A 25,358-nucleotide genomic window follows, 5' to 3' on the forward strand; every position below is an offset into this window, starting at 1 on the left:
TACCAACTACAATCTATTTTATTTTATCACTACAACATCCATAAAAAATATTCATCTCAGACATTGATTCTATCATTAAAGCTTTCTTTTGTGTAACATATAAGTATCAAAAATAAATACAACATTATAATAAAACTACCGCGCTATATTAAAATGTGATTTGACAAATCTTCCAATATATTGGATTGCTAAGAAGGTCTTATTGGGAGATAATCTTTGCCTCAACAGATAGTATCCCACGCCTTTAAAAAGCAGAATACAAAAAACGAGAGCAGCAATATCGACCCAGAATATGGTGTTTTCCATGCCCATCACACGAATGAAGTAGTTCAAGTCTGTGAAAATGCAAAACTCCTCTTCTTCTGGACAGGGAAGGTTTGGCCTATCCCTGAGCATTGTACCTATGAGCCCTTCCATTGAATACCGGAGGTAGCTGAAGTACATAGAGATTCTGATGATGAACGGTATATTTTCTGCTCCGGACCCGAAGCCATAGACAGCTAGCAGCATCAACGGCACTGTTACAACTGGGCCAACAAAGGTAGCATTCTGAAAAGAAAAATTAACATTTTAACATTAAGTATGTAAACCAACAATTTCATATCATTGGAAAATACTCTGCGCAAAAAATTTACGCACATTATGGAAATCTCAAATTTATTCTACAACTGAAAGTGTTCTCAATGATAATTATTTTTATCCTAATTATGCATGCATATGTTATCCACTTTCAACGTTTTTCATCAATACAGATTTTTTTTCCCAGCAGGAATAAAAAAAGATGAGATTATCAGATTTGGATGTATTGGCACCATTCTGAAATCAGTTGTTCTCGATCAATTCTAGTTATCAATAGTTTTTCTTCCGTTTGATTTTCTACACTCGATTGCTATGCAACGCGAAACACGCAATTTGACCCAAGAGGAATGTGCCCAAGCGGTAGTTTTGCGAGGAGAAGGATGGACATACACAAGAATTGCAGAAAGGTTTGGAGTTTCCCATACAAGTGTGTCCAGAATGTTGCAGCGATTCAGGGAGACAGGTATGAATGTCCGAAGACCAGGACAGGGTAGACCACGGGTAACAACTGCCATTCAAGAACGTTACTTGAGAGTTTCTTCGTTGAGACAACGGTTTGCAACCGCTCGTCTCCTTCAAAATCAGCTTGAGCAAACTCATGGGGTGCAAATTAGCACTCAGACAATAAGAAATCGCCTCAGAGAATATGATTTAAGGCCTCGTGTCGCGGCAAGAGGCCCAGCTCTTACCCCAGCCCATCGAAGGGCGCGTTTGGATTTTGCGAGAGAGCATATCCATTGGGAAGAGGATGATGATCTAGACTCATCTTCACAGATGAGTCTAGATTCTGCCTCTACCATTGTGATCGACGTTCCCTTGTATACAGACGTCGACATGAAAGATATGCTCAGTGCAATTTCCTGAATACAACTGTTTTCGGAGTAGGATCGATTATGGTATGGGGTGGAATATCTTTGACTGCTCGCACAGACCTAGTGGTCGTTTATAATGGAGCTATGAATGCTGATAGGTATTCAAGGAACATTTTTGAAGAGCATGTATTGCCATTTGCCCCATACATTGGTGAAAATTTCATTTTTATGGACGATAATGCCAGACCCCATCGTGCGCGCATCGTTCAGGAGTACCTTGAATAGGTTGAAGTCTCTCGAATGGAATGGCCAGCAAGAAGTCCAGATCTCAATCCGATTGAGCAGGTTTGGGACAACCTCAATAGAAGGCTGAGAAGTTCAGAAAATCATCCAGCTACTCTTAATGACTTAGGAATCCAACTCAGAGAAATCTGGGAAGGATTAGATCAGAACATTCCAAGATCACTCATTTTGAGTATGAACCGTCGTTGCCGAGCTGTAATTAACGCAAGGGGTGGAAAAACCAAGTATTAAATCACTTATCAGCATTCCAGTATTTTGAAAATTGTTTATTTCTCTTCTTTCACATAAGATTCGGTGAAATCCTGAATTTTTTTTCCATTTAATGTGTTCAAAACCTTCCCGAAAGAACATAAAAAATAAGTTATAAAGTCAATGTAGAGTTAACTTTCATTAAAATTGAGATTTTCAGAATGTGCGTTAATTTTTTTGCGCAGTGTATATGCTTTACAAAAATGATTTAACGTTACATTACAATAGTAATTTTCTAGTTGCTTATCACTCACCACGATGTTCAAATTTGTTGCAATAAGCAGTCCCAAGCTTTCGGATATAATGCCAGTCAACATACATATAAAGTAAAACATCGACCACCTGTACAATTCCATTGGTTGGTCAGAAATGGTATACACCAACCCAAGATAAACGAAACCCAGAAGGAATTGAAGAGGAATAGTGGAACAAGTTAAAGCCATAAAGTATGATCCTAAGCCATACCATCTATTGAAATGTTCTCTTTTTAACAATTGTACTTCTGTTGGAACTGAAAAAGTTCGAATGAAACAGTTATATTTTGTGGTTTTTGAACTTCTTTCAATAATAACTTATTTTATTTTATCAAGCAACAGTAGTTACAAATTTTCAAGGCAAGGATATGTTGAAGTGCCTATACTTAAGTCTTATACAAACATTGCTCCGTTCACTTACATTGCAGTAACGCTGGCATCATAGGGACATACATGAAGAATATAATACAATTGAAGTAGAAACCGAAGTTGAAAATAGTTTTAGAGCCATCTTGTCCCATTCCTATGTACATACCACCCATTAGTAGACCCAGAAGTGCATGTACTGCTATTCTTAAAGTCAAACCACCCTGTTTTTGGTGGAATACAAATAAAATTCAGTAAAATTTAAAATGTTAATGGTTAAAATTGTTAAAAAAAAATATGGAAAATTTAAGTTCGATTTACAATAGAGTATATTCTAATACCATGAATACTTGTAAGTAGTAAAATAAAAGAGTTTATTGTTATAGGAATAAGGGAATCAATTGAAATATTTCAATTCCAAAAAATCTCAGAAACAGACAAATTGAAAAATTTGTAATTCTGTAATATTCGAATAATCTCTAACCTTATCCCTCCACATTTGGAGCCACATCCTTAAAAGGAGCACTGTAAATTGTTGAATTGATGAACGTTTTACAGGATTATTATCTGAGTAAATGCTGCATTGGCGTTTCACATTTTCTCTGACTGGGTCTTCTTGGATCATTTGTTCAACGGTGTTTACGGGCTTTCTGTTGTCCAAACAATTATGGCCATTCTCTATGCTTGAAACCATTTTATCTTGAAAATCACCATATTCTCCACAACATACTTCTATCACTGAAATATAATTGAATAACGTTTATATTCGTCCTAGATTAAGTTTTAATAAATATCCATCTTTTGCATTAAATTAGAAACACTCTGTATAACGTTGGATTTATGTTTTTTCGGAAAATTCCAAATGTTGATTCGGAGGAAATAGTGAACTCGAAATATAAAAATTTTGGATAACCCTAGCCTAGATAGGTCCACATATTTGATAAGAATTGTTCATCATAGTACATTTCAAGATGCTGCGTTGCATTTTTCGTCGAAAACTGCATCGTAGAGTTGTTGGTATCTTATGAGGAGTATATTCATTATCATTCACTGTTCAAGGAACCTGAATAAGTCAAAAGTTAACGATAGAAAGGTAATCATTTTTCAGTTTGGTTACGTGACTTTATCACTTCTTGTTATCGACTCAAATAATTGTATTTCATTTGAAATTCATAACTCACGCAGATGAAGTTTGCAGCACGAGCCGCAGGCGAGTGCAGTAATTCTTCAAGTGAGTTATAGTAGTGAGTTATTATAACTCACGCTGTTTGTTAATAGTTACTATCAATTGCTCAAAAGCCAATGAATAATGAATATATAATTCAATAGGAGTAGATAAAAAAAAATAATACTCACGAAAATCTGCAGGATTGTATGTTGTTGGGCAAACTAATCCTATATCCGATAAAAAAGGTATCACTGATGGACCAAAGCCATGGTAAACGCATTGTCCATTGTTCACACAGTAAACATTGTCAAAAGTGTTAAATAACCTAGCGCTCGGTGTATGTATCGAGCATATCACAGTTCTTCCTCCTTTGGCTAAAAGCTTCAACAACCCTATGCATTGGGAGCAGGACAGGTCATCCAAACCACTAAAAAAAGGGTGCTTATAACATATTTGATCGATTATTGCTTAATCAACAGTATCAGAAATATCAACATATTTCTGAAGATATCATCTTGAAATTATTGTCGAATAAATATGAGGAAAAATATGAATGCGCTTGCAAACTTTTCATGAATTATTACCAAGAAAAACTACGATCTGAAAATGGTATGATTCCATACTTTCTAATTCGTCTTCGGTTCAGAAGAAAATGCTGATATATCAGAATATTCTACATAAGATGCTTTCTAAAAAAATCAGAATGATAAATATGGGAAGACAAAATTTGCATGATAAATAAAGGGTGTTTTTTTCGAGGTATATAACTTTAAGTTGGCATTACTGTTCAAGATGGCGACCGATTTAACAGCTGTCAAGTGATTTATTCTCGGTTTGGTTTGGAAATTTATCATGAATAGACTCACGCCTGAACAACGCTTGCAAATGGTGCAATTTTATTTCGGAAATAATGGTTCTGTGCGGAATACGTATCGCGCACTACGTCCATTTCATTTTGTTTAGCGATGAAGCGCACTTCTGATTGAATGGCTACGTCAACAAACAAAACTGCCGCATTTGGAGTGAAGCTAATCCTCGAGTGTATGTCGAAACACCGTTACATCCAGAAAAACTGCCTGTTTGGTGCGGTTTATCGGCTGGTGGAATAATTGGTCCGTACTTCTTCCAAAATGATGATGGCCATAACGTTACAGTCAATGGTGATCGGTAAAGAGCCATTATTACTAACTTTTTCATACCTGAATTGAACAACCATGATGTCCAGGAGCTGTGGTTCCAACAAGACGGCGCAACATGTCACACAGCTCGTGCCACAATCGATTTATTGAAAGACACGTTTGGTGACCGCCTAATTTCACGTTTTGGACCTGTGAATTGGCCTCCAAGATCTTGTGATTTAACACCGCTAGACTACTTTCTGTGGGTCTATGTGAAGTCATTGGTCTATGCGGATAAGCCACAAACCCTTCACCATTTGGAAGACAACATTCGCCGTGTTATTGCCGATATACGGCCACAAATGTTGGAAAAAGTCATCGAAAATTTTACTTCCAGATTGGACTACATCCGAGCCAGCCGTGGCGGTCATATGCCAGAAATCATATTTAACATGTAATACCACAAGATTATCTTGCGGATAAATAAAATTCATGTCAATCAAATAATCCATCGTTGTTTTATTGCAATTTAAAGTTCTATAGCTCTAAAAAAAAAACACCCTTTATGTCTAGACATTCATTACGTAGTGTATTATGTAGTCAGTTAATCAATTATCAATTTAGTGACTCACTATCAATGTAATTCAATTATTTCAATTCCGCCAGCATCTTTCTAAGTTTTTTCGTATAGGTATAACAAAAAATGTCCATGTTAACCGCTATGTTCATCTGAGAGCTATATGTACTTACAGATAATATCAGCATACCTTCATGTTCTTTCATATATAGATGGTTGCTTCATCTATCCGTATATATATTATTCAATTGCGTAATAATAATAATTGATCTTTAAACACTTACGTCGTGGGTTCATCTAAAAAAAGTATTGGTGGATTATTCAATAGCTCAAGTGCTATTGACAATCTTTTCTTCTCTCCTCCTGATAATCTGTCTGTCCTAGTATTTTTTGCACCTGAAAGCCTGAGGAGTTCCAAGACTTCGTCAATCTGGTAAGAAAATAATTAATTAAAATATACCTGACCCCAAAATGATAAGTTTATGAAAACTTAAATTTATTGCAAATTCGACTTGGATTTCTATTCTGATTTTCAAATTATGTTAGTAAAAACCATTGTCCATAACTACAAAACCATTAAAGTTAATATTTCAAGGTGAATCATGAAAATTTGCAATCTTAATTTCATGGGTCTATATTTTATGGTTTTCTTGGAATTCTTCATTCGATTCCTGGATTGAGATTGAAAGTTTATGAATCGTGTTGTCTAACATGACTGAATTTAATCGTCGATTAACTTTTAACATGAAAATCTTAACTAATTCCAAGGGAAAAGTGATAAAGCCAAATATTCAGTTGAATTGTAATAGAATCCTTGACTCAAACTCTAATACTACTCACTGCAAGAAGTTTATCTTTTGGGGACATTTCCTTATTGAGTTTTAAGTTTGCAGCCACTACCATAGCTTCTTGCAGTGTTAACCATGGCTGAACCAGATCTTGCTGCATTATATATCTTGAGAGTCTTCTGAACTTTTTCAAATTCCTGTCTTCGCCATTGATCAATACTGTTCCAGTAGCTCCAGTGCATCTGTCAAAATTAATATCATACTTTAGAAATACACAATTGATTCGACTGTTACTATTGTATAACATATCGTGATTTGATCAGAACATTTTAGCTCTCTTTCACTTGATACAGAACAATAAAATCTCATTCCATGCCCATACATAAATAATGAAATGTAACAATATACAGGGTGTCAGAGTACCAGCGACCTTGGCCCTCCCTATATATTTCCTTAATTATTATTTTGGCAAATTATATGCTTCGTTCAACTTCAAAGTTCTGCTTGTTTTGCATGAAATGGACTACGTAGCAAGTTATGAAGCATTTCATTATTCGATGAAATATTTATGTTTGGTCCAACATTTTTATTCTGGACAATAATTACCCAACTCGAATCATGATATTTCGTTTTTTTTTTGTATGAAACTAGACTGAAGCTTGAACTGTTTCATCATTATTTCAATGTAAGGATTCGTTGATTCCCCAACATAATAATGGGGAATCACTTCAAATTGCTATCTTGACAAGTTAAATGAGGTTTTATTAACGGTTCCTGGTTTTTGATATTGGCGATTCTTTTCAATTATTCTGTTTCATTCGTTACTACAATTAGAATCATGATTTAAACAAGCTTTTTTTTTGGTAAAATCTTTTCGATGTTCATCAAATCTAGTTTTGAATGACCTTCAGAATGTTTATGTTTTTCATATTGCAAGTTGCACATGTTAACTCATAGACTCCTGATTAGCTTGTGCTTGGGTTGAATCTTCTGCATTGAATGATATCGATGATATTTTGAATATTGGTTTGAAGAAAATATTCCTTTAAATTTGTAAGCTTTAATTGAAAACGATTCACAATTGAAGTTACTTGAACTTATTTGACAGTAGAGGGTACAAAGGAGAATGAGAGATTCCTTGGATAATCTTAAGAAAAAAATATCCTATAAACATGGACCTCCAAACGTTTTGTTTTCGAAAATATGGGGTGTTTCTTGTAGTCCAATTTTTTATTATTATACCAGTTTATCGAATCTTTATTAATCTTGGCTACAGGTTGAGTGAATAAGTACCAAAAATTATAATTCATTCATTCATCACAGCTTACTAACTCCTGAGGATTACTAGAGAATTGTTCGTAATTTTTTTCTCAAAATCGGTAATAAGTACGACAAAACTTCAAAACACCAGAAAGTGTGGAACTGGACAGTTTTTCTTTACATTCTTCTAAATTACCAGAGGTCCCCCAAAAAGAGTTCTGGAGGTTAGAAGCGGGCACTGTTTCAGAAGAAAATACCACCCTGTAGATTTGTATTCAAAATTAGCATATCTCAGGTTAGAAACATCAAATTGGAAAATCTATGCCAAATGTGAGTTGAATTACTTGTGAAATGAAGGTGCTATGAGATAAAAACTTGAAAAAAAAATTGAACTGTAACACCCTGTATCTCGAAAACGAAGTTTTTACTGGCCCATGTTCATAGGACTTTTTTTTCTGAAAATGATCCGAGGAATCTGTCATTTTCATTTGTACCTAACTCCAATTTAGGAACACCTTGTATATTGCAATACATCATCCTGAAAAACTCTCTGAGTCAATCAATTAATTGTAACTGTAATTGCAATAGAACATTGAACCACTAATACTTATGATGATCGACATAATCGAATTATTGTACAAACAAGGTTATATTGAGGTATGCATATTGATCTTGTTAGTACAAACAGAGATAAATGCAAATTAAGTAAGTTGTTTCAATAAAGTTCTCTCTTTCTATGAAACCACAATCATTAACCCAGATGCAAATTATTTTCTTGAAGAGTGAAAGTTCGTGTCATAAACTCTTCAAGTGTGTATTACAGGATCTTCTACAATAGATCTGAATGTCATTCACAGTATTCACACTCCTATAAATGCAGTTATTCACAAACTGAAGGAGCTATCTGTAATTTCATGGATATAATCATATCTTGCATCCACCGTATTCGCCAGATTTGGCCCCCAGCGACTTTTTACTGTTCTCAGACCTCAAAAGAATGCTCGCTGGAAAGAAATTTAGCGCTAATGAAGAAGTAATCTCCGAAACTGAGGCCTATTTTGAAGCAAAAGGCAAATCGTACTACAAAAATGGTATCGAAAAGTTGGAAGATGATTATAATCGCTGTATGTCCCTCGAAGGCAATTATGTTGAATAATAAAATAGAATTTTGCCAAAAAAATGTGTTTTACTATGGTAGACCGAGGACTTTTCAATTGGCCTGAGAAGGCCTCATAAATTTTTATCGCTCAGATGTCTGCAAACTTTTTTCATAATTTCAATATGATAGAAATGAGGTGCAGTTCTATAAAAAAAAATCTGTGCCGCTGAAAATATGCATAGATAATCAAGACTATGTTTCTGTTTTCTCACGTGATTTTCATTTTATTTCGTCCAAATGAATATTTTTTTGCTTTGGCTCATCTTCAATTGATATCATTAATATATTTTAAGAGAAATCAATGAATACTTGATAATTATTATATTAATTGAATTATACAGATTGCTTCAAACACAATTGAATAAATACTCACTTATAGCCAGCTAGGATATTGAGAAGTGTACTTTTTCCAGCGCCAGAAGGCCCAAGGATTGCAGTAAGTTGTCCTGAATAAAACTGACCGTTGACATTTCTGAGTATTAGCTTCGTACCTGAAATGAGAAGTTGCACAAATTAATACGACTGAAGCGATTGCCATGTTAAATCACGTAATAACTAACTTTCACATCTAACTGCATGAAAAAATTTGTAATCAAAATCCTAAGGAACGAATTTGAATCCATCAGATTGCAATGTTTGGAAGGCTCAGAGTCAAATAAACATGTTGAAGTAGGTATGCCTACCAGGCGTTCTAGATATATGGAAACAAAGTCTTTCGTAATAGTTTGCCTACTAATTTGGTCTCATTTTTTCTATCATCTGCTAATGGATGGATTTGTCAGTTAGAAATATTTCGAATATTACTTTCGCTTTCTTTTGAAAAGAGCACTCCGTATATTTTCTCGAATGTGATGTAAAATAAGGTGTAGAATAAGACTCATAAACATTTTTTTCATTGTAGAGGCGATTTGTAACAATTTTCGAATAATGGAACTTAAAAAATTGTAAATAGCTGGGATAAACTGTACAATTTACCAAATTTAACAACACCGAAGAACAATGCTCTTAATAAAATCTCATATTAATGACAGTTCATATCTTGATTACTCAGAATAAAGATGATTAGCCAGCATAATGTTTTGTATTGTTTAACAATGGAGAACAAATGAGAGTTCTCAGGGGCCTCTAACTCTAGCGTCAAAACTAGCCTGTAAAAAAACTTTTGCCTATTGAACTTTTTAATTGGAATGATTTGGACTATAACATATAAAAATTCAGTCAAATTGACAGGAGGCCACTTTACCTAATGAAGTTAGCGGTAACCTTTGTCTGTATTTCATCCATATTACGTTCTTTGTTAGTTTTTAATTGTTAAGTTGTTATTAGGATTGCAGCATAAACTTATGAAATTCCCAAAGGCCCCAAAGAAATATATCGTATAGGGTATAAAATCACAAGATCTAGGATTTTAATAAATGGACCACTTTCTTAGACAATACTCAACAAAAATTTCAAAAAATAATACTCAGTGTTTCGATTATAACCATTTCAAATCACATATATCATTTCTATCGGAAAACTATATAAGATGTGATTCAGCATGATGTCATTACGTACCTACATTTTTTCAATAAAAAAGAGGTACTTCTGATGAAGTCTAATTACAATTTTCAGTAGAAGATTTTCTATCGACAAATTATAGTGTAGATCAATTAATTAAATGAAAGGATGAATTATTTTACGTTTCATATTTCATTGATACGAATTGCGAATGCCAATGTAAATAAGAATAATGATTACTCAACTGAATAACAACAATATTAGCCAGCATCCAAGAAAATGACAGTGACAGGTAGGTACTTACTACTTATTGCTGATGATTTTTTAATGATACATTTAATACAGACTTGTTATAAAATTACAAAAGCAGCAATGATCAGATCATATTGAAATGAACTTGAATTTTTATGAACTGCGAGTTATTCTTAGGAAGATTGCAAAAACTATCATACATATATTTTTTCTATACTATAGAAGATATTGAATGTTTATCCACATATCAATTATATCAATGGTAAGATGAAGAAAAAAATTTCATTCTTTCAGCAACTTGTTCAATTGAATCCAATGATTGAAGGTCAGAAAAACACTTATTGATGGTACAAATTTGACCTACCAAATGACCCAGAACGAAGTCCTGGTTTGGGGAAGTCTTTTTAAGCAACTCAATATCAATAGACTTCGATTTTAATAAGGATATTGTTTTACCACCGATAAAGAAAACTGCCAAATAACTGATCCGAAATATTTACGAATGTAATAATTATTTTTCAAATATTTCGATCAAAATATAATAATAATATAATAATTCATTCATCCATAGCGGCATATTACAAATACGTATTGAACAAGTCAATAAAACAACATATAGAATGGAAAATTTCACATACTAGCCACTATACAAAACATCAATATCTTAACCTGATATGTTTACAACAATCATATTATTCAGTACGAGGGGAAAATGATTGGATCTTTTGATTAATATCATTTTTTAGGTGAATTGCATTATTGGATGATGAAATTTTCATTAATTATAGGTCCGGGATTACTTGTTGGACTTTAGTTCAATAGTTTAATACGATAACTTTCAACCAAGTAGGTATAGTCTGTTTATTTTAATGAAAACATTTCAATTTGAATAATTGAACTCCACTGCATGAATCTTTAGGGTGTTTTTTTTCGAGCTATATAACTTTAAGTTGGCATTACTGTTCGAGATGGCAACCGATTCAACAGCTGTCAAGTGATTTATTCTCAGTTTGGTTTGGCATTTCATTATGAATAGACTCACGCCTAAACAACGCTTGCAAATAGTGCAATTTTATTTCGAAAATAATGGTTCTGTGCGAAATACGTATCGCGCACTACGTCCATTTTATTTTGTTTAGCGATGAAGCGCACTTCTGGTTAAATGGCTACGTCAACAAACAAAACTGCCACATTTGGAGTGAAGCTAATCCTCAAGTGTATGTCGAAACACTGTTACATCCAGAAAAACTGACTGTTTGGTGCGCTTTATGGGCTGGTGGAATCATTGGTCCGTACTTCTTCAAAAACGATGATGGCCAGAACGTTACAGTCAATGGTGATCGGTATAGAGCCATGATTACTAACTTTTTCATTCCTGAATTGAACAACCATGATGTCCAGGAGCTGTGGTTCCAACAAGACGTCGCAACATGTCACACAGCTCGTGCCACAATCGATTTATTGAAAGACACGTTTGGTGACCGCCTAATTTCACGTTTTGGACCTGTGAATTGGCCTCCAAGATCTTGTGATTTAACACCGCTAGACTACTTACTGTGGGGCTATGTAAAGTCATTGTCTATGCGGATAAGCCACAAACCCTTGACCATTTGGAAGACAACATTCGTCGTGTTATTGCCGATATACGGCCACAAATGTTGGAAAAAGTCATCGAAAATTGGACGTCCAGATTGGACTACATCCGAGCCAGCCGTGGCGGTCATATGCCAGAAATCATATTTAAAATGTAATGCCACAAGATTATCTTGCGGATAAATAAAATTCATGTCAATCGAATATTCCATCGTCGTTTTAATGCAATTTAAAGTTCTATAGCTCTTAAAAAAACACCCTTTACCTGGTGATTTTTTCAAGTTGAATCAGTCAAAATTCTCGAACATTTTCGAGAGTTTTGACAGATTACGACTGACGCAAAATATCAAACCTAATCAGTTGTCATGGAAATATCGGATATTTCATTTAAAATTCCTGATATTCTGCATTTCGTTGGAGAGTTATCGAATCTACGTCCGGATAATAGGTACAACATAATTCAAATTGCTGAGTAGAGTATTCAACTCTTGTTTTGTGGTTCTAAGTTCATGCTCTGATCTCCATTCTGTCTACAAAGTTCAAAGAGTTTTGATACCAAATAATGAATCAAAATTGAACACAATCGATGTCGGTGGAATCAGACTGAAATTACAATAATGAATAATTTTTTATTGCTTCCGTTAATTGTTTCGTATTTGAAAAAAGAGCGCAACTAAACCACTTAGAATTGACTAATATTACCTCTAACGTCAACAGAGCCCATTTCAATAATAAGTATGAATGATATGGCCCAATGGAATCTTTTTGACAGTGATACATGATGTTCAATTTAAATAACGTGGGGTTTTAATCCTATTATGTACTGATGTCCACTTTCAAACGTTTTAAATGTGTTTAAAAATTAGTTGAGATGATTTGATAATTCAGATATCGTTTTTTCGCTATATGATCTGTATTTTCGGAGAATGTTATGTGTTTTACAGTTCATATTCATTGTAGAGCGCCCTACACATGCACGATATCACTTATGAACTCATTCAATTTGTTATCAGCGGAAATAGTAAACAATTTACTCTAATCGCTTGTTCGACATACACACATCGTCAAAAGTCTTGGCCCCCCTATCAATTCTCAACTTGTTGAATGTAACATGACAGTTTTCTGAGTGTGGAATCTTCACTATCTCATCACTTAAATGAAAACAATAAACCATTAAAAAATTTTCGGCGAATAAATAAAGTTGTAAAGGGTGTTTTTTTTAGAGCTATAGAACTTTAAATTCCAATAAAACAACGATGGATTATTCGATTGACATACAGAACTTCTGGTTGAATGGCTACGTCAATAAACAAAATTGCCGCATTTGAAGTGAAGCTAATCCTCAAGTGTATGTCGAAACACCGTTACATCCAGAAAAACTGACTGTTTGGTGCGCTTTATGGGTTGGTGGAATCATTGTACTTCTTCAAAAACGATGATGGCCAGAACGTTACAGTCAATGATGATCGGTATAGAGCCATGATTACTAACTTTTTTATTCCTGAATTGAACAACCATGATGTCCAGGAGCTGTGGTTCTAACAAGACGGCGCAACATGTCACACAGCTCGTGCCACAATCGATTTATTGAAAGACACGTTTGGTGACCGCCTAGTTTCACGTTTTGGACCTGTGAATTGGCCTTCAAGATCTTGTGATTTAACACCGCTAGACTACTTTCTGTGGGGCTATGTAAAGTTATTGGTCTATACGGATAAGCCACAAACCCTTGACCATTTGGAAGACAACATTCGCCGTGTTATTGCCGATATACGGATACAAATGTCATCGAAAATTGGACGTCCAGATTGGACTACATCCGAGCCAGCCGTGGCGGTCATATGCCAGAAATCATATTTAAAATGTAATGCCACAAGATTATTTTGCGGATAAATGAAATTCATGTCAATCGAATAATCCATCGTTGTTTTATTGCAATTTAAAGTTCTAAAAAAACCCCCTTTATAATGTGCTGGTAGGGTTCAAAACATTCTCCAAGAGAACAATATCCAGAGAATGAACTGGCCAGAAAATTCACCAGACATGAATCCAATTGAGCAAGTTTTGGATTACTTAGGGAGGGCCATATCCAATCGTCAAAACCCACCTTTAACATTTCAGGAGTTGGGTTTAGCCCTTCAGGAAGAATGGAACGATATGCCTGAAGATTTTATTGATGACTTGATTCGTGGGATGCCTAGGCGTATTGGGCAGTTGATTGAAAGAGGAGGTGGTAATACAGACTATTGAATTATAGAGACTGTTTATTTCTTGGGAAATCTAGGGGGGCCAATACTTTTGACGATGTGTGTATATACAAATGGAAATTCACATGGAAAACTAATTTTCCCAAAAAATAAATCCAAAATATTCTAATAAAATCCTCTCAAAACCATTCTGCTAATTTTGTGTGGATATGATTGTACCGGAGAGATGACCTTTGGCCTTGGTCATTTATTATTCAACGGACTTAGAAAGCCTTCGGCATTAGATACAGTCATTATTATAGTTATTAATCATTTCAGAGCACATACTAATTATAGGAAGATCATCGAAGTAATTCTGCATAAAAAAAGAAAATAACTTATACTTATTCAGTAGTATTGACGTATTGACGAAGAATTAGCCGACTTAAGTGTTTTTTCTACGTAGATACCACATGGACCAAATTATTCCTTACTGTTTGCAGATTGTTTCAGAGAAGACCGAATAAAATCTACTTGCACCAATGATTCGGAGATAGCAGAAGATTCAATTTCGAATTACAGCAAGCCACAAATCGAAATCGTGTCGCGGCAAGAGGCCCAGCTCTTACCCCAGCCCATCGAAGGGCGCGTTTGGATTTTGCGAAAGAGCATATCCATTGGAAAGAGGCTGATTGGGAAAGAATTCTCTTCACAGATGAGTCTAGATTCTGCCTCTACCATCGTGATCGACGTTTCCTTGTATACAGACGTCCACATAAATGATATGCTCAGTGCAATTTCCTTAATATTACTGGTATCGGGGGAGGATCGATTATGGTATGGGGTAGAATATCTTTGACTGCTCGCACAGACCTAGTGGTCGTTGATAATGGAGCTATGAATGCTGATAGCTATATAAGTACCATTCTTGAAGAGCATGTAGTGCCATTTGCCCCATACATTGTGAAAATTTCATTTTTATGGACGATAATGCCAGACCCCATCGTGCGCGCATCGTTCAGGAGTACCTTGAAGAGGTTAAAGTCTCTCGAATGGAATGGCCAGCAAGAAGTCCAGATCTCAATCCGATTGAGCAGGTTTGGGACAACCTCAATAGAAGGCTGAGGAGTTCAGAAAATCATCCAGCTACTCTTAATGACTTAGGAATCCAACTCAGAGAAATCTGGGAAGGATTAGATCAGAACATTTTAAGATCACTCATTTAGAGTATGAACAGTCGTTGCCGAGCTGTAATTAACGCAAGGGGTGGAAATACCAAGTATTAAATCACTTATCAGCATTCCAGTATTTTGAAAATTGTTTATTTCTCTTCTTTCACATAAGATTCGGTGAAATCCTGAATTTTTCCTTCATTTAATGTATCTTGTTTCGTTGAAAACCTTCCCGAGAGAACATAAAAAATAAGTTATAAAGTCAATGTAGAGTTAACTTTCATTAAAATTGATATTTTCAGAATGTGCGTTAATTTTTTTGCGCAGTGTATTTTATTTATATTTTTTATAACATTTTTTCACAAGACATCTGGAAGCGTTACAAATTAATAAATCATATTTTGTTTTATTATGCAAGTTTGCATCTTCTGTCCTAGTACGGGTCTTGCATATTGTAAATATTGCAATTTACACCAATAATCTTTGAATCTTCAGGAAATGTGTGACTCTAGAAATGACATTCAGACGTAAAGGTTACTCGAATATATGCACATACCTATTTCATTTTCATTTTTCCTGAATACACGTTTAACTTGACCGCAATACTATGATCAATTGTATTATGCATCTTGAACTTCTATTTACAAGTATGAATCATCTATCAAGATGACTAAAAATTTGAAAAACCCAGTCCTTGATACAGAAGTGCAAGTTAAATGCGAAGGTTAGAAGCAGAACATGGAAAAACACTCCGTCTGAATTCAATTTTCAATGTTTTCAATAACATGATTTTTCTACATTACTTTTAACATATCAACATATTATTATTTACTCAATCCATCATCAAATTTTTTCTGTTCCGACTTTTTTAGGGAAATAGCGAGGAAATGTCTATAATTTTTTTTCATTCCGTGCCGAAAATAGTCCTTATTAATATAATTTGACTCATTAATATACAGGGTGAGTCAATAGTATCGATCGGTAGATAAGTCTTGTAAATTGTGGGATAGGAGGAGTTTTCAAATTTTGACGAAATTGATTGCACTCAGCGCATACGCTTAAATTATTTTTGACTCTATAGGCTGGTCCGAAAGTGGTGAAACATGAAACCATACTGTTTTTTCAAGTGGAAATGCCCAACTTTATAATCATACTCTTAACCTCCAACCTGTCATCATTCATCTGTGGTACTTTTTGACATAGACTACTTTTTTCCAAGAATTTCGTGGTTATAATGGTTCAAACTAAAGATTATATCTGAAAAGCCGTTCGAGATAATTGTACGACTTATTTTAAATGAACTCCCAACAAGTTTTCAAGTTTTCTGAGAATTCACGGATCTCTCTATAGTGGTAGGAAAGACACTGCAATTCTTAGAAAAATGGCCTTTGAAAAATATTAATGAGTCCATTTTTCCAAATGGCATGCATTGATTATTTTTGCTGACAGTTTGCAGTAATCATTTATAACGGGTGTTTTTTTCGAGGTATATAACTTTAAGTTGGCATTACTGTTCAAGATGGCGACCGATTTAACAACTGTCAAGTGATTTATTCTCAGTTTGGTTTGGCAATTCATCATGTATAGACTCACGCCTGAACAACGCTTGCAAATGGTACGATTTTATTTCCGAAAATAATAGTTCTGTGCGGAATGCGTATCGCGCACTACGTCCATTTTATTTTGTTTAGCGATGAAGCGTACTTCTGGTTGAATGGCTACGTCAACAAACAAAACTGCCGCATTTAGAGTGAAGCTAATCCTTAAGTGTATGTCGAAACAACGTTACATCCAGAAAAACTGACTGTTTGGTGCGCTTTATGGGCTGGTAAAATCATTGGTCCGTACTTCTTCAAAAACGATGATGGCCAGAACGTTACAGCCAATGGTGATCGGTATAGAGCCATGATTACTAACTTTCTCATTTCTGAATTGAACAACCATGATGTCCAGGAGCTGTGGTTCCAACAAGACGGCGCAACATGTCACACAGCTCGTGCCACAATCGATTTATTGAAAGACACATTTGGTGATCGCCTAATTTCACGTTTTGGATCTGTGAATTTGCCTCCAAGATATTGTGATTTAACACCGCTAGACTACTTTCTGTGGGGCTATGTGAAGTCATTGGTCTATGCGGATAAGCCACAAACCCTTGACCATTTGTAAGACAACATTCGCCGTGTTATTGTCGATATACGGTCACAAATGTTGGAAAAAGTCATCGAAAATTGGACGTCCAGAATGGACTACATCCGAGCCAGCCGGGGCGGTCATATGCCAGAAATCATATTCAAAATGTAATGCCACAAGATTATCTTGGGGATAAATGAAATTCATGTCAATCGAATAATCCATCGTTGTTTTATTGCAATTTGAGGATCTATAGCTCTAAAAAAACACCCTTTTTTTTCGTATAAAAATTTTTCCATTAATACATAAAAAATACATTATTCTTTTAGCTCTTCCAGATCATCCTACAGTTTGAGGCAGATAAAATTCGAACCCTTTCTGGGTATCACGTTATGTTTTCTACGAGCCCTATTATGCAACGAAACTATTATCCAGAAAAATTTCATTTTCAGAAGAGTCTACATTTGTTGAATAAGACATAATCACAAATATTTTCCACGGTAAAGGTAACTGTTTTTCTTATATTTCAATCATTGAAAATAATGATCCAGAGATGGGCTAATCAATTTAAGTGCACATGTTGCTTCGTTTGTGGAAATATGGAAAAGTAGGTCATGTTGAATAATCCATAATTTCCATAAAATCGATGTCCCCAATTCTGAACACTGGAGTTGTATTACTGTTTTATCACAAAAATTTTTCATATTCATTAGAAATAATGTTTTTCGAAGAGTCATGATCCCTGGTAACAAGTTAAAATGATTCAGAAAGTTACTTCTCAACTTTCAAGTATTCGCTGAAGGCAATAATTTGGCGAGTAATTAATTGCAAAAAATTTGTCGAACAAATTCCTCAAACCATCCTAATTTGAATTATTTAATCGTTTTTGAACAAATGGCTAATTTAATGTATTTAAATGTTTTTCATCGAATGCAGGAAAGCAATTGTCAATTAATTTAATTTAAGTCACGTTTGAAAACATAATGGGTGTTCTATTCAATATTCTGAACATACATTGGGAATTGCATAGGTATAGAAACACGATAAACAATATGTTACACTACCAATATAAGATAAAAGTTCACTTTTGAGCTCTCGTACCTTAACAGATCATTCATTCTGTTCGTGTCAATTTTTTGGAGTTTTGAGCCGGAATTGGTCTCAAACGATGAGGAAAGCACTAATGTAAAGTCAGCAGCTTCGAAGAGATTGCATTCTTGTACCTTGTGTGGTATCCAAGATTGCATGATCAAATGAGTTCTCAAAAACTCCTGATTTTAAGTGAGTTCTACCCACTTTTTTTAACTTCTTCTAATGACTTTGCTCTATTCCTAATGATTATACGCATATTTTTACTTATTTACTTTACGAATATATTTCAAGAATATTGTCTGAAAATACAAATTCCGTTTGATCGTGAGCATATTATTTATACCATTGGAATGAAAATATCTGTGTGGGTTGCATAAGAACAGACAAATATAGACATTTCGGTGTAGGTACTGCAAGTCATTGCCATTGTGGTGAACTCTTCCATTGACTATACGATTATGGTAAACAATTGAATAAATTGGGTTGTATGATATACAATTCAAATGATACAATATGACGTCCAACAAAGAAGATCAGAGGTGACATATTATAAGGTCTAGCTTTGATGTCTGGTTTCGGACTGTTAGACTTTATGATGTCTTTCAGGATGAAAAAAATGTTTGTTTTCGTGTATGTCTGCCTTAACTTCTATCATTCTTATCCAATTTTAATAGGATTTAGTGTGGATATCCTATCAGGACAGGAGATAGATTTTTTTCATCAAAATGCTTTTGGTAGACTTGGAAGCAAAAAAAGATCATAGAATTCTGACCTAGGAAATTTCAACGTTGTTTAATTAACCTTAGGGCCAGATTTTTGACCTCCAGATAAAGTCTCAGGTGATCTTCAACTGTCGGATTATAAAAATTATGATTTTATCTCAATCCGATTGAGGTTATCCAACAAAAGTTTGGTAGGTTTATCTCCTTGAATTTCCTGATTGTTTGAGTCAAATGATTTTTTAAGATGACCTGGTTTTGCTCATTATAGGTAGTCATATCTCACAAAATTAGGCTACATTGGAAAATATTGAGATTGAGTGTGTTATCATATTTCTCAAAATAATCATAGCAACTGCCAAAAATTTGCCTACAGAAAGATTGAAATTATATCAAACTGGGTCTTCGGATTGGCTCATAAATGGTTAACCTTTTTTGGAAATTGTTATTCAATTATTTAACTATATCAAATTCAATTCTTCAAAACTTTTCATATACCAGATAAATAGAACAACAATGACAAAAATTTCTTCTCTATCCAACAAAAATAATGTGTAGTGGGAAGAGGTTACAACATTTTCTATAAAATGTTTTGCACCGATTCGGTAAAACCTGTATATAGGGAATTGTTTGAGTTACTCAAAACGAGAAACGTTGAATAAAAAATATGTACAATACTCAATGACAACAATTATTGTTTTTGATAAATTACTCCGAAGTAACAACAACAAAAATGTGTCATTTAGGTATTGATTATAAAAATAACATAAATATGCGATTCGCAATTTATCAAAAAACTCACTTAGTTTTATTGAACATAATTATTGCGTGAACAGTGGATATAACGTCTCGATTTTTCTGATTTTCATTTATTTTCTGTCGCAGTATATATATAGTTTTTTATGGCTGTATTGAATTTTTAATTTTCTATGACATTATTGATTGATCTGGATGAAAAATAAGAATTTGGATGTAAAATAATAATTTTAAGTGTCATGCATAATTTTGTGTTGCTTGCTATGTTAAAACCATAGAAAATTCAAGAAAAACATCGAAAAAAAAGAACCAATATTTGCATGACCATAAAACAAATCTGAAAATTTGGGAGGCGATTCGAATTGACAATTTCAAGTTTTGTGAAAAATTTCAAGCTGATAACATCCTATTAACCAGTGAAAATTCAAGAAGAAACAGATGCTACTGAGTTAATATATATTTCATTACTAGATATGAAATATAAATTTCAGGCTTTATATAAACTTTTCGTTAATCGAGTCAACAGAATCATTGAATATTCAAGCATAATTGCACCCTTGTGTAAACCCTCATACAGATATGTGGTATCCAAGAGCACAATTGACGCATGAATGACGAGCGCACGAAACCTTCAGTCTTCACGCCATAACTCATTTTTTAGTCATGCTAAAAATTGATTATTGAAACTAAAAAATTACGTGAAGATAATAAATTAGATCTTCGAAATAGTTGACTCAAACTCATACAACTTTATATCCAGTTGTAAAACGAAACGAATAAAAAATATTAAGGTTAAATCCAACTGAAATATCACACTTTTTATGCTTAACTACGGTAGTATATATAATCTGCTCTTCATCTTTTCCGTCAGTGGAGGTGCCAGCTTAGAAGGGATCACATTTTACTAGAAGGGTGATTGACCTTTGCTCATAAGGAAAGGGAAACGCATTTCTACTGCACTTTATTTATACTCACTTTAGAGTGGAATATATTCACTTGTAGTAATACCCCATTTGTATTCATGGACTTGAACGAATATTCAAACGAACTATTTGTTGTCAAGAAATAGGTGATTAGCAATAAACCATTTATTGATGCTATTTAATATTCTTCATGAATTCACGAGACAATTTGAACAATGAAATATAACATAGCAGAAATAACTCCAAATAATGGAGAAAAAATAGTAATCGATGCTTTCAAAAAGATCATTCAATTGTTTAAGTAAAATCTCCTTGCAATGAGTTGAGAAATGGAATTAGAATGAACCTCAAAAATTGTGGAGATCAGAACAGTAATGATAGGAGATTGTTGATTAGTATAGCGAAATAGAAGGTTATGATATGAAGATTATAATATGAACATCCTTTTCAGCAGTTTTGCAATTCGCCAATTTTTCTTATTGCAATTAGTAACACCATTGCTAATTCGATTGATTTTATCAAATTATTACGAAAAAAAGTTATTTTGTAGGAAATAGAATTGCTTCCTCATAGAGGCAAAATGTTAGTTCAGAATCAAGTAACTGTTACAGCAGCTCCATCAATGCATGAAAAATATACATCATACCTATTTTGTTATAAAATGCCCATTCTCCACAAAAGCTTTGTTTCTTTATGAACTTCACAATCAGGAAATGAATTTAACGATATCGGGGATTGGCTCTGTATTTGAATGAAAGGAATTATTTCTACATTGCATAGACGTATACAACATGAAAAAAATAAATAAATGAACGTATTTTCATGTAGAAAGCAAATTATCTGGAAGAATTGCGAATTCCAATGTTATTGTTGAAAGATAATCTGCGAAATTATTCTGATTCCGAAATATTCTTATCTTATGATGTGAATTTTCAACCAAATATCGATTTGCGATAGCAACAAATCCAAATGCAACAACTGACAGACTTTTTTTGACTGCACATCCCAATTGGAAAAAAGGAATTTGATACAAAAATATGCCCCTAGTGATAACATCAATGGAGAGATGAGAAAAATACTAGGAATACCACGAAAAAAATCAAAATAACGAAGCATTTCTATAGAGCATTTGATATATCTACAACTAGATGCACATCAAATGAAACTTGTTCAAAATCTTAAGGAGGACGATCATATTATATCTGCTGCTCAAATTCTCAGAAAATAGAATCAGAATCGGATTATTCATCAGATCGAATTCCATCTGCTGTAGTTTGAATTTTACTTTAAAAATCAATTCGAAAAATCAACTTGTATCAATTTGAATATTCAAAACTTGATTTTTCCCCGAAATTGTTGTTTTGTTGGATGTCCCATACGTTATTGTATTACTTCTAGAATACTTTTCTCCTGCAATTGTCATGTAGAATACCACTCAAAGTGAAATGTAAACAGGTAAAATTTCTCGATAGTAACGTTCAAGTTGGTTACTTTTCGACAATTTCTCTCATGCCAAGCAATTGACTTTCATATTACAATCATGCAATTTTGCCGGTACATTTTTATCTCTAGTGGTATTTGGTATTACATATGATGATTTGATGATTACATATGATGGTATGCAATGTCTGATTATTATCCATTTTTAATTATCTTACCACCTTGATTTTAAACGGATCTTGCATTGTAACAACACGCTTCAATAATTTCCAAATTATGTATTATGACCAAAGAATTGAATATTGAAAGAATTAATTATTTTTATGTGCATATATTGATAATTATTACATCATAAAACACAGGAATAAGGAAATATTGCAATTAAAATTGGAACATACCCATGTTCGAAATAAAATATTTATAAAACAATTATTCACATTACCAATTTACCAATAAGAATGATACAGTTTGAAATGGAAAAACTGTGTTTGACATTCCTTATGTTATTTTTTTCGGAAAGTGCTGCCATTAATCAAGATACGAGATTCAACAACGTTTAAAAAATGTTGAATTGTTTTATCGAAATCAGTGCTCATTTGTGCATATTCAGAGAAATTCAAGAAGAATATATGGACTGAATTTTTCGTCTTATTGTAGACAAATTTGAAAGTGAATTTCAAATAAGCATTTATTTCGATATTACAATTTAACAATTTCCAAACGTTCTTGAAGCTTGTATATTTCCAATATTGAATGGCATAAGCTACTGAACACAAATGACATAAGACATGTCAAAAATTGAAACAGTGTTGCTAGTATGGCCATTTCAAATTGTATTATACCAATTAATTAAGATAACAACGAATTTTTTAAAAAATTTCGTGGAAATAGGTCTCGTAGTTTCCAAAACAAGATCTGGATGTCAGACGTCCCTTTTTTGTAGTTTAGATTCTATTCATTTCAAAACGTAAGATGTAAAAATTTGATGGGACGTTAAAACATTTTTCCTTGAACGATTCCAGAGATTTATTATTGAAAATAATCTGTTCTGAGTGAAATCTTAGTTTTTTGGAATTTCTTTTGAATTCTCTCTGATTGTGGTGATGCAATTGATACCTATGCAATTTTTCATGAAATTTGACATTGTTATTCTCTATCTGAATACGAAATTTCTTATCGATCGAAAAGGTAGTTCTGAAATTTTCAGAACAAGAAAATGTCATTCTACGTCTGTTCCACACAGATAGAAGATATTCCATAAAAACAAAATTTATCTTCAATTACCACATACAGGTGAAGCAGTTTAGTACAAAAAATTAAACATAGTGCTCCTGAATTGAAGGTTCAAAGCAAAGTGAGAGATTCCTTGGATAATTTCAAGAAAAGAAGTCCTAGAAACATAGGCCCCTTAAAGCTTTGTTTCGACATGAAAGAACATGCTTCTATAAGAGTTACATCGAAGTATCCCCTGCTGTGTTGATGTATATCAATTCTTTGTGGAAATATAGCTTGCATTGAAGAAAACTATTAATATATCTAACAAATATAAGCATTATGTTTGTCAATAAGTTAGAATTTATGTTAGGATGAACATCAATAACTCAAATTACAAAAACTCGTGGTACATTTTTTCTTTGTTTATCTTCAATACATTCTTTATTTTTAAAAGGATTTCTTACATCTGTATTGACTGCAGACTTCACTTAAATGAAGAATGTAATCAATTACATAATTTATATGGATCTAACTAGACCAGTTCATCTCTGTCTTTTTCCGATATATTTTATTCAGTTCCAATGAGCATGACAACCCTGTCGGTGTCAAAAAAGAAACCACCCCCTCTCACCTTTTCTTCCCTGCGGTACAGCATAGGACAAGTCCTGAAACTCAATATCCACAGGCGGCCTAGTCGGGAAAAAAGTCAAATTCTTGTTGGAAACCACCTGTACACACTCTTCCATGTTTTCTCCACTTTCACCTAACCGGTGACATAAACATAAACAACACTGAATTTCGCGATTTCGACGAAACCGTCTATTTATTTTCGGGGATCCCTTTCCTTCGACCTGCGCACGTTGCTTGATGTTGAACGGATGAAGGACCTCCGAAGTCTGAACAGCTGAGCTGAGAGGAGCCGTTCTGTGTTCTGAACTCGAAAACTCGGTCGGAGTTGAAATTCTATGCGATTAGGAAAGCGGAGCCCCGGATGCGTGGCGATGTGCAATATTCTAGGGTCGGACAGTTTTTTGTATCTCTGCTTATTCTCCTCGAAGTCATTGTTGCTTGATTGTAATTTGCGTTTATAGAGGCAGAGGCGTATTCAGGGAGAAAGGCTTGTTGAAGGGCTTCAGGCCTAGGAGAGTTGCTGAGTTAAAGAAATAACTTTTAGGAAAGCACTGATAGCAGCTTTTGGACGCTGGTTCATTCAAGCCAATTGCGCCCTTGGAGGCCACATATAACAGCTTCAGTCCTACAAGACAATTTTTTGATTAGTTGAACAAAACATTTAGGAAAGCACTGACTGAAACTTTTGAGCGCTCGGATCATTCAGAAGGTAATTGCTCCCTTGGAGGCCACATATAACAGCTTCAGTCCTAGAAAATAATTTTTTGATGAGTTGAAGAAAACATTTAGGAAAGCACTGACTGAAACTTTTGAGCGCTCGGGTCATTCAGAAGGTAATTGCGCCCTTGGAGGCCACATCTAACAGCTTCAGTCCTAGATGAAAATTTTTTGATGAGTTAAAGAAAACATTTAGGAAAGCACTGACTGAAGCTTTCGAGCGCTCGGGTCATTCAGAAGGTAATTGCGCCCTTGGAGGCCACATCTAACAGCTTCAGTCCTAGAAGACAATTTTTGATGAGTTGAAGAAAACATTAAGACAAGTACTGACAGGAGCTTTAAGGCACTCGTTCATTCAGAAGTCAATTGTGCCCTTGGAGGCCACATATAATTGTGT

The 25,358-nt window shown here is 34.1% G+C and overlaps 1 protein-coding gene across 1 annotated transcript; it reads right to left on the reverse strand.

The window, feature by feature from the left end:
• Window positions 1-24,634, reverse strand: LOC123685434 (ATP-binding cassette sub-family G member 1-like). Its single transcript, XM_045625128.1, has 9 exons — window positions 24,246-24,634; window positions 9,007-9,124; window positions 6,267-6,456; window positions 5,711-5,856; window positions 3,920-4,158; window positions 3,048-3,301; window positions 2,619-2,787; window positions 2,198-2,454; window positions 1-549 (listed from the first exon to the last, which is right to left on the reverse strand). The coding sequence occupies exons 1-9, from the start codon at window positions 24,358-24,360 to the stop codon at window positions 136-138; spliced, it is 1,902 nt and encodes a 633-aa protein (XP_045481084.1). The 5' UTR covers window positions 24,361-24,634; the 3' UTR covers window positions 1-135.
• Window positions 24,635-25,358: the final 724 nt, after the last annotated feature.

The sequence above is a fragment of the Harmonia axyridis genome, chromosome 7, assembly GCF_914767665.1.
Source record: "Harmonia axyridis chromosome 7, icHarAxyr1.1, whole genome shotgun sequence".
NCBI lineage: Eukaryota > Metazoa > Arthropoda > Insecta > Coleoptera > Coccinellidae > Harmonia > Harmonia axyridis.